This window comes from Lingula anatina, chromosome 4 (genome assembly GCF_051362555.1).
Source record: "Lingula anatina isolate TDL-2025a chromosome 4, LinAna3.0, whole genome shotgun sequence".
NCBI lineage: Eukaryota > Metazoa > Brachiopoda > Lingulata > Lingulida > Lingulidae > Lingula > Lingula anatina.
Window position 1 is genome coordinate 10,022,277 of NC_141770.1, and position 11,180 is coordinate 10,033,456.

The 11,180-nt window shown below is 35.7% G+C and overlaps 1 protein-coding gene and 1 long non-coding RNA gene across 24 annotated transcripts in view; both read left to right on the plus strand.

Annotated features, from left to right (window-relative positions):
* LOC106157335 (uncharacterized) overlaps window positions 1-8,056 on the plus strand; it is a 77,842-nt gene extending 69,786 nt beyond the window's left edge. For all 23 annotated transcript variants that reach the window (XM_087011913.1, XM_087011908.1, XM_087011918.1 and 20 more), the window contains 7 exons: window positions 167-314; window positions 777-1,014; window positions 1,505-1,625; window positions 2,064-2,214; window positions 2,763-2,875; window positions 3,308-3,515; window positions 4,057-8,056. In XM_087011913.1, the coding sequence (XP_086868039.1) occupies window positions 167-314; window positions 777-1,014; window positions 1,505-1,625; window positions 2,064-2,214; window positions 2,763-2,875; window positions 3,308-3,515; window positions 4,057-4,681 (1,604 nt within the window). In that variant the 3' untranslated portion in view covers window positions 4,682-8,056. The remainder of the gene's footprint in view (window positions 1-166; window positions 315-776; window positions 1,015-1,504; window positions 1,626-2,063; window positions 2,215-2,762; window positions 2,876-3,307; window positions 3,516-4,056) is intronic.
* A 1,017-nt stretch (window positions 8,057-9,073) lies between these two features.
* Window positions 9,074-10,770, plus strand: LOC147762262 (uncharacterized). The gene is made up of 2 exons (XR_015334074.1): window positions 9,074-9,207; window positions 10,114-10,770. It is a non-coding gene; the product is annotated as an uncharacterized LOC147762262 (long non-coding RNA).
* The last annotated feature ends 410 nt before the right edge of the window (window positions 10,771-11,180 follow it).

Sequence of the window (11,180 nt, forward strand, 5' to 3'; positions counted from 1 at the left end):
CTGTCTCTGTCTCTCTCCCTCTCTCTCTCTCTCTCTTTTGCATTTGAGGCACTTACTTCTTTAAGCTTCACTACTTTTTTTTAATATGCTTAAGCCATCCAGAACAATTCCTATACTATTTTCTTATTTCCCAAAGATAGATACCAACTCTTTTTCTAAATTGTAGAAAATTCCAATCAGCCAGTGTGCAGCATCGAGGACTTCCGTGCAGCTCTTGGAGTGTCCTGCGATGTGGCTTTGGTGATAGCCAACATCATAGGGTTTGGTCTGCTTATCATGCTGCTGATCGTGGTGTTCTCTATCATTAAAAGAAGGTAAAGATAGATTTACTCTACTGGTTTGAATGTGTTGTTTTGTGGAATTTAGAATGTGGTAGTTGAGCTTAATATTGTAGAATTTGTTAGTTGAGCTTAACATTGTGATTTGCAACGGTGTCTTGTGATATTCTTTATTGGCATGCTTTTGGGTGTCAGATTATTGTGAGCAATGTTGGTATTAGTTGGTTTGATCTGTTGAGAATGTAAAATTTGAATGTGAGATGTGGTAGCTACCACTAAGTGTGAGATGTGGTTCTAGTTGGAATGTCAGATTGGTGTTTTGTTTTTTTAGTGTTTTCATGCAGATTCTTATCATATTGCAAGCTTTGTTTTGCAAATAGATTTCCTTCTAAAATAATCACAAATGTATGGCTCTCGGTTACATATTTTGATAGAAAAAGGGTCCATTTAATTCACTTGAATTAATTTGTCTTATAGTTGTTGGTGCTTACATTTTAGATATGACCTGAAATTCCGCCGTACCAGGGAGAGGATGGAGGAGCTGGGTCTGCTCTCGGACACCCTGAATTGGTTGTCCCTGGATGAGTGGGAGCTCCCCAGAGACAAGGTTGTGCTGAATCGCAAGCTCGGGGAGGGAGCATTTGGAACAGTGTATGGTGGAGAATCCTTCATAGATGACAGCTGGGTAGCAGTGGCAGTGAAGACGCTGAAAATTGGCTCATCTGTGGAGGAGAAGGTGAGTTAGGGAGGTTATTTGACCTGGGCTCCGTATCTCGAAAGGTTCGCTATGTTGTGCACGTTAGCAAGTGTCTCGATTCCATGGCCCCGTATCTCGAAATAGAATCAGTTATGGAATCGAGACACTAACGCACGTGCGCAACATAGCGAACCTTTCGAGATACGGAGCCCAGGGCACCGAGAATGAGATCAAGTCATTATCAATATATTTATGGTGCGGTTTCGCTTGCAATATCCATAAGTGCATTTCAATAAAAAATGTGATAAATTCCACTGTTTCTCAAAAAAAAAAAAAAAGTCTATGTATTACCTTCAAAACATATTAGATTTTTTTTATGCCACAGTTTTCAGGTGTTTTCATTGGGATTTTTGAGCTGACTGCACCTCATATTTAACAAGTTTATAACAATCAATACGCCTGAAAATCTGTAGTATAAAACCTAAACAGAAGAACAAGCGTGAGGCATAAAGGGCCCTCTATATTTCAGCTTGATTTCTTAAGTGAAGCAGAGACGATGAAGAGGTTCAACCATGATAACATTGTCAGGCTGTTAGGTGTCTGCACCAGGGGAGAGCCAGCCTACGCTGTCATGGAATTCATGTTATATGGTAATACAGAGAGAGAGAGAGAGAGGAGGGGGGCTGACAGGGCTTTATTTATCATGTGAAAAAAATCTTTGATTCAAGTTTGCATTGTGTTTTCAAAAATTTGTAAAATGCCATTTTTATGAAAAAATGTTTAAACTGGATTTATTTGTGCTTATGTAACTTGAATAAAGTGGTACAATATGTTGGATTTTAAGATAAATATTAAGGGTTTGAGATGTAGTCAGATGGAAGCAATTGACTTCAAACAAATCACATATCAAACATAAGTTTTTTTTCCGAGGAATCATGGAATTTCTTGTTTTTACATGACCTCAGAGGATATAAAACCCAAAGGCTAGGTGTTTGGTCTCATGTTAAATGTTCAGAGGTTTTCTTTTTATTTTGATAAACCTAGGCTCATGTCTGAGATATCTTTTCAAACAATATTTTATGTTTCAGGTGACCTGAAGACATATCTCTTAGCTAGACGACAGCTGGTCGGCAAGACAACCCCAGAGGCGGAGGATGTGTCCGCGATCAGGCTGACCGCCATGGCTCTGGACGTGGCACATGGACTCCATTACTTGAGCTCCCTGCATTTTGTACACAGGTCAGGGTTTTTTTTTTTTTTTTTCTATTTCTCCAGGTGCTGGAAGGGGTATAGCTACTCCTAGGCCTGGAATTCCTTCGATTTTAGAAGATTTTGTTTTCACCCTACCTCTATTCATGTTTGGTAATTCATCAGATTCCTTGATTTCAAGTTATATCATTCCTAACCTAAGCGCAGCTCTGATCAAGCCCTAAGAAAGAAAAACTTTTTGAAACAGTTTATTCTGTTTTAGCTCTTAAGAATCCTTAAATAACTGAAGTCATTCTCCAGATTTTTAAGTGTCAGTAATGTTGCCTCTCTCTTATTCCCTGTTATACATAGTTGAATGTGTAGTACTGTATAGACATTGTTATGTCTACATATTCTTATCCTCCAACTAAGAATTAATAAGATTTTTGTCCTGGTCCATTCGCTAATTAATTAATAATGAAAACTGGGCTGTTTTGAAGGAGGTTTGCCCTCTCTAAGTGCTTATTACTTGACTTATTTTGAATTAATATGAACTTTTATTATTTATGAAAATCTTTTTTTTTTTAATCTTCTTACAGAGATCTTGCCTGTAGGAACTGTTTGGTTCACATGAGTAAGACAGTAAAGATAGGTGACTTTGGGATGACCAGACCTATCTTTGACCATGACTACTACAGGTTTAACAAGAAAGGTATGATTTCAATGAAGATTTTATGAACCATTTGCTGTACTTCACAAAATTGTGTCATTTTAATTCTTTTTTTACCAAAGCTTATTAAAACTTGGTTACTTACTTTACTTGTGGTTTAACAAACTGAGCCCATAAAAGATATGGTGTTTGTTGGTCCTTGTGCTAAATTCATGTGACACCAGTTTTCTTAACTTTACAGAAGTTAAATAAAAGATTACCAAAAGGAAAATAATATATATACATATATTGAGGTTTTTCAATTAATGGCTTGAGGAGCAATCCTGATACTTCAATAATATTTCATCTACTCGCTGTCAGAAGAAAAGAACTTCTGATTTCATAGCTTATTTAATAATTGTTTCTATAAATTTATAATCAATCAAGTGATCTCTATGATAATATGATAAAAGTAAACTTATTTTCACTGTATAGGTATGCTGCCAGTGAGATGGATGTCTCCAGAGAGCCTCACAGATGGGAAATTCACATATAAATCTGATATCTGGAGTTTTGCCATCTTGTTGTACGAGATCGTCACGTTTGGCAGCTTTCCATATCAGGGTTTGACCAATAATCAGGTTTTGGAGTTTGTGAAGAACGGAAATACGCTGGAGCTTTCAGACCAAGCGTCCCCCAAACTGTAAGTAAATTTTAAGCGTCCAAAAGTTGAATTTCGTGAATAAGGAAGGTGTGACCTGATGTTGGTGCTTTCAAACCATATAAACTAACCCCAAGCCACATGAATTTACTGGGTAGTTTTAAAACATCTAGATGACACGTAATATAAATGTATCAAATGTGATTCATTTTGATTATCTTTAATGCACCTAAAAAGCCCTTATTTTTTATGAAAGTATTAAAATCATCTTTAAGTATCTTGTTTTCTTTCATCCTATGGGGTGTTGTTATTTAAAGGGAAGGTAGGCAAATTATTTGTGTGTGTGTGGGGGGGGGGGGGGATTTTGGGATCAGTCATCATCTCTGATTAGTCTTTATTAATGTTACTTTAATGTTTAATAAAGCCTTTTTGTCAAAAATGAGTTAGAAAATGTCTAAACACTGTTGAGAAAAGTGTAAATTGTGAAATTGTATTGTCAAATTGTGTTTTATCGAAACATTTCACACAAATTTTGACATTCTTCAAAACAAAAGTATGTAATTGGTTTCTTACTTTATTACAGGAAATTATTACTGAAAGCCTGTTGGGAGTATGAACAAAGCAAGAGGCCAGACACCTTGGACATTATTGGTATACTTGAGGCCAATCCTACGCTCATAACTCCGATTTTAGATGCTCCATTGTCAGCTGTCATAACGGAGGAGTCCAAATCACTCAATATCAATATTCCAGTCAAAAGTAAATTCGGTGGCATGGCCCGAAGACGGCAAATGCTACGCCAAAGCAGCTCCGTCTCTCACGACGGAAGACTGTTGTCGTTTAATGGCGATGTTGAACCACATTCGCCAAACGAGCCCTCCTCTCCTGCTGTTAGAGGGGATCGCGTGCGGCATGCAACCGGGGAGACAGTGTTCATCTTTCCTCACAATTCGGAACACTCGAACCTTGAAAACTTCCATCTGAGTAACAGCAACAAGAGTATGCAGAGTTTGAAACTGGCGTGCAGCGACAGGGGCAGCGTGCCTAACGGGCTCGTGTGTCACCAGGACTCCATGGTCGCAGTTGGAGACTCCTCAAATAACATGATCCAGTTGAGTGCACACAGACACTCCCTGGAGGAGAAGGGGGACAGTGATTACTGCAGTGACAATTCCAAGGAGATGTGGAATCACGTCAGTCAAGTATGACGGGGCGCCTCTCCCCTTGGCCTGCCGACCAGGACGCGGGAGGAACAGGTGACCGCTGCTTCGGCAGTGGCGCAAAACGGAGACGGGACGATGTCCTCTACATCGGGGACAGAGCCACGTCCCAAGGCCTGGGCGGTTTCCATAAACAAACTTCCAGTTTGTAGTCAAGGGGAGAGCTTTGTATGAAGACTTAATACTTTCAAACAACTTCTGTATTCTGTATGTAAATAGAAATATGTGTAAATAGAAATATACACATGGACCTTATAAAGGTTGAAGGTTGTGAAACTTAGTAGAGACAAGGTGATGATTTGACTTACTGACTGGCCAATGTTTATAGCATTGAAATAGGCCAGTGCTTTGTAAGTTGACCTTTTAAGCAGCATCAAAGTGGGTGGAATTGAAAGAGGTCAAGGTCATACAAGGCAGTGAAGGTCCAGATGGATGTGCTCATGTTTGAGTTGCATGGCCTACATTTTTTAATGAAGTTTGAGGGACATGCTTTTGAACTTTGGGAATATGTCATATATTCCACTAACATCAAAGTTTTTATATCTCCAAGACCATAAGAATACAGGTCAGTAAATCCACAATGAAGTGTAGGTCGACATTATACATGTTTTTAGTATTAACCTAAGTGGTAATTGTAAATAATTTAACATTTTGTACAAGACTAATAGAAACTGTTAGCTGAATAAGTGTTTCTGTTATGATTTCTGCTGTTTGGTCTACAGGCAGCCCTTAGTCAATGAGTCATGACCTTGAATAAATATGTCAAGGTCAACAAGTTTTGAACTTGAATTCATGAGTGAAGGTCACCAAGTATTGACCTTGACACTGAAGTTACCTCATTATTTATGCACAGGCCTTGTTCTAGACAATGCAACTTGATTGATACAAAAGTGACCTCCATTGCCAGGTGGTACGTTAATGGCTGGATCCTTTCAACCTGGAAAAATTTTCAACTTTTCAGATGCACATAATTTTTGAATTATTAAAAATAAACTTTTTTTTAGCATTTTGGTGCTTTTACTGCATAGTATAGAACTATCAGGTAGCCTGCTTTTCAATTGTCTAATTTGAAGAATTTATTGCTTTAAAAATACTGTGTCTATTAATTTCCAGTTTGAAATGATCTAGCCCCTACCGTATGTTATACTGTGATTGATATTGGAGGAAAGCTGACTGTTGTAATATGTATGTGGTTGCATTTGGTTGATGACTCCTGTGTTTTGTGACTGTAAAAAGCATCGTGATTATACATATATGATATGAGATGGGTAAATGGGCAAGGCTCAAAATGTTGATAACTTTCTCTGTTTTGTAAAACACTGAGGTAATGTATTTGACATTGAGAGGCTTGAATGTGTCCAAAATATGTTTTTTTCCTTTTGGTCATAAAAGTTGTTATCTTTAAGGGCTGTTTAGAAAGTCATATACATTTACGTTGTAATTTTATTTTTTCCAAGAGCAATTACTGGAGGAGCACTTTAATTTTTTGTTGTTAAATTTAGAACACAGTCTTAATTTTCCAGCATACCCTACATGTATTAATATGTTAATGTGCAAGTGCATTTTATTTTCTTTTATTTTGGTTGCTAAGCAACTGTTGTTTAGTTAGGGCACCTTTGTCTCAAAGCACTTCTGCTTTAAAGAAACCCCAGACATGTTTTTATTTATTTATTTGTTATTGTAGAATGGATTGCTGTTTTACCATAACCTATTTCACACCAATTAACCAAGTTTTTAAGAATTAGTTTTCAATGAATTGGTCAGTCACTTTAATTTGCACTTTAATTTGTTTCATGCAATACCTCATTTATCTGCTATTTTAGCATGGGTATAAATACTCTGGCTAAGTGTACCTGGTCTTTTTTAATCTTTAACCCAATTCAGTCAAAACTCATTTTGACATAGTTGCAGGAAAGCCATTTACCATTTTTGCTGCTTCTACACTTTTTTGACTATCGATTTCCTTGGTATTTATGTGTTGAACACATCTTCTGGTGATATATGATAAACAGCAGAACCTCACACCAATCTTGTCTTGTTTTGGCAACTCAAAGTTGAAATTTAGATGTTAACTGTAAGGTATGTGTAGTGTGTTGTGCTGTCTCATAGTAAAGTGTCTTTCTTGCTTTTTTTTCTCCTTTTTTAGACTCGTGGTAACAGAATTGTAGTTGTTTGAATGAACGAGAATGTTAGTGGTTGTTTTATCACACAATGTTTTATTGACAAGTAAAGTTTTCTTTTAAGTTCCAAGTCAGTTGTCAAACCATTGAGTTACCTTCTTTTGCATAATATTTGCAAACTACTAGAATAAGCATGATAGTAAATCAAAACCTTTTTGTGTGTGTGAGTCATGAAAACAACTGTTAGCTGTTTGTAGTCTTATCTGCCAAAGCGAGAATTTTGTCAATGATTAAATGCTCAGAAATCCTTAAGTGAAGATATTAAAGGTTATAATCATTATCAAAAAAAATTCATAGTAAAGAATGGACCATCTGGACGATTCTTCTTACTACATCTTTTATTGTGTGAAAGTTTTCAGGATTTAAAGTTTCCCTTTTGATGTCAAATTTGATCTTGGATATACTTTTTGGTGTTTATAGGTGATTGTAAAATTGTAAAGCTTTTAATGTTTTTTTAAGTGTTTTGGAGTAATTAACCTGTTCGAGAGCAATGGCCATGGTGGTGCCACCAACCTTGTCGGGTCATTGACCTTGTTGGGGTCATTGACCTTAATACTGAAGGTCACCAAGTTCGATTTACTGGTCATCCCCATCATCATCATCATGTGTCAGGCCTGATGCAGGAACTCTAGTTTACTCTTTTCAGTAGATTGGATGAGCTCGTTATTGTGCAGTTGTTGATTTGTTGCGAAGGCATTAAGGCTATCAATGTATGATGTTCTTTGTAAGTTGTTTATTTTGTCCAGCTGTGTTCACTCTGTTTTAACACCACAGTGACCATGATGTTGTTGAGGTATCTACGAGTCAGTTTTTTTTTTTTTTTTTTTTTTTTTGGTTTATTGCCTTTTTAGAGTGAGCGACCTTCATAAAGTTACTTACTGTTCTGAGGGTATTTAGTGGTAGCAATGACGGTTTGCAAAGTTTTCACTCAAGTTTCATTGTTGCTATACTTGTGTCAAGTTTTTGCTTTGGGTTTAAGTTGCAATACCTAATGCACACTTTTGGGGTTTCTACACTTTATATATATATATATATATATATATATATATATATTAAATATATATATTTCTACCTTATTCTACTTTTTTTCTGTTTTATTTCTGGGATGAAATGTGTTGTATGTGGAAAAGAAATCAATAAAGATGCCATGAAGGGTTCAAATGGAGATATGTAAGAAAAGTTACTGTTATGTCTTATTTATTTGAATTGAATTTGAAGATTAGTGTACATACATGTAGCAGCTACTGCCCAGAGTGTGAAATTCACTACTAACAGTATCACATAACTAAAAATCGATGGTAATTATGTGTTTTTAAAATTGCATCAAAATTGACGAAAAGTAGTACGAGAGGAAAACTTTGTCACTCACTGTCTATAAACAGTCCTCAAACTGTCAAGAATGATTTTTAGTATTGAAATACGGCTGTAGTTGGAAAAGAAGCCTGCTAAAATTATTTCTTACTGAAATATTCTAATGTTAAAATGGAACGTGTGTTACAACTTAATCATAACCAACCAGTGTCTAAGCCTTTACTGAAGATCTATAGTGGAATATACACTGTAGCTACAATGAAAATCGGCTCTCAACTTTCCCAATCAACCTTACTAAATGCCAGATTTTGTCACAGTAAATGTATTTGAGTAAAAATCTGTTTATCTGATTTTATATATTTAATAAATTAATAATTTAATACAATGTTCTATAGCTTATTTTCTGCCTAATTTCAAATAATGCTTGAGAAAAAATGGGCCTACCTAAATTGCGGAGATCGTACCTTAAAGCGCTGGTATCTTATAAAATCTTTTTACATACCTTCTGCAGGTTCTCTGTCACTTAATATCTTACAGCGATTGTCCAAAAAGTCTCTGCAAATATGGTAGTGATACCAGCAACTGTACCTCGAGTCAATGTATATGACTAAGTATGTATGTCTAAGCCAGTAATCTTCCGTAAGTGTTTAGTGGATATATTTGTAGTACATGTACACGTATTAGGTTTTGACGCATTCTTTATGAGGGATTTTAAGTCACTGGCTAACTTAACTGTATCGGTCAAGGGCCCACAAAAAATTGATTTTATCAATTAGTCTGCTGGCCCATGTAGATCCGCTATTCTTCGAAAATGATTTCCACAGCACCCCCTCAGTCAAAATGTGCCAAACCTGTTGTAATTTGCATAAGAATAGGTCGATCGGCGAAGTGCTCACTACTCGTATATCTTCTTGGCTGGTCACTTGGCAGCTGCACACCGTAAGGACAGGACGCTGATATGTGCGACGAAGGCGAAGAACTGGACATTTCACCCAGCTTTGAAAATTGTAACAAATTTGTCATGTGAGTAAAATTTCTTCATGGTTTTTACGATTTCAAACTACCAGGCACCTGTAGTAAGATCTTAATGTATAATACGCGTTCTAAACTTCTAGGTTGCAATTGTCTGGTTAGTTAAACCGATTTGAGAAAAGTTGCATAGAAGTATCTCTAAAAATCATGAAAACCACGTCTTGCCAGTAGACACAAATAATATGAAGAAAGTTATATTAGATAGTTTGCTTTCTGGTGCCCAAATGCTGTCAATTCAATGTCAGTCAATATACGTAATTGGGTCACCTGAACACATTTTGTATTTCAAACACTTCTATAGTACATGTACTTGGTGAGCCCCCTCAGATGCTGCCAGCAACTGATCAGTATAACATTTCAGTTCGTTTTATTTTGAAAAGATTTTCATTTTTGCAATTGAAACGTAATCGAGAGAGAACTATTTAAGTTTACGCGACGACATGAAAATTCTTGATATCCAAAGGATAATTTCCATGATTTTATAGTGACCCCATAGTTCATTTTACAAATAATAGATTTAGTCTGTTATACCATTTACCCAAAAATTGCTGTTCATGAGAAAACTGAAATATGTATCAGATCATTAGCCTTCTGGGCTCTAAAGCTTTGACTTTATTCTTTGCCTTTGCATTGGTCGCGCTTTCCACTTGTATTGGTAGCATTTATTTCTTGCCATTCTTCTCATAATGAAATACCGAAAAGTTTTGAATCTTGAAAACAAACCCTTTTTACTCGATTTTTCAAGTTTGATGTTCAATTAGCCTCAGTGTGATTTTTTTCAGCATGAGCACAAGTCTGTCCATTTTCAGTTATATGTAACCGAAACTTCATTCAAATAAAATATGGTATTACACGTATATCAATATGGTAAACTAACTGTTATTTTTTATGTTTCAGAACTGCCAACGCCTTTGTCGAGATCCTGCAGAGTGCCCTTGCTTCTGACTAAAGTTTCCCTCGTCTTCGGGTCGGATTTTAAAACCTGCCACAGATCCATTTTCACCGCAGATGCTCTTTGTTGAAAACTGTAGCCTACGTTCTCTCTCTGTGATTTTCAAAACTTTAAAATATATATATATTATGCGCTCACATTATAAGCATCGCACACGACACATGTTGAAAATTGTACATGCTTTCTCTATGATTTTCTACACATTTTAGGCCTGCATATTAGATTGTAACATGTTAAATTGTTGTACAAAGACCGATCCTGTTCTCTTTTTTTAATTTTTAATTAATCTCATGAATCAATTCTTTTTGTTTTCAAATGATACCCTATGGAGCGATCATGATTTTTTTAAATTATTCCTTGGGACATCCTCGGATGTATACATATACATATGATTTTATTTAAAACCCATCCGGTTTCTCTCCAAATTCATCTCATTATGCAATAGTGCAAATATTAACTTGTTTAAAGTACCATGATCTGACTTTTTGCAAATCACAACTGTCAAACTTGAGAGTAAAACCGCAATTTTTACAATGTCGGTTAAGATTGTTTATTTAGTCAATCAGCTTCCTTATCATATCAATATAATTTGAAATATATAAGTCAATTGTTATTGTTAATATTTGACATTTGTGAATGACATATATGAAAATAAATGTGCTTTTTTGGGGGGGGGTTGATTTCGATTTAATCTAAAATACAATTAAAGTAAAATTGATATGTACTGGATTATTAGAACCAATACTCTATTTGAAATGCATTTTTTGTTCTTCAGATTAAATCTAAAATTGGTTTTAAAATTTGTAAATGAAAAATTTGAAATTAACACAAAGCATTTTCATCATAATGACACGAAATATTAATATGAGTGAATTCTGTAGCTGCCAATTTTCATATGTATTATTTCCGTTCAAAATCAAAAGGTTAATATCACCTGTCGGCCTGTTATTTGTCCAATGAATCCAGTCCTGTTCAAAGACTGTTCTATTTTCTCATCTTTTATGATCGGAGT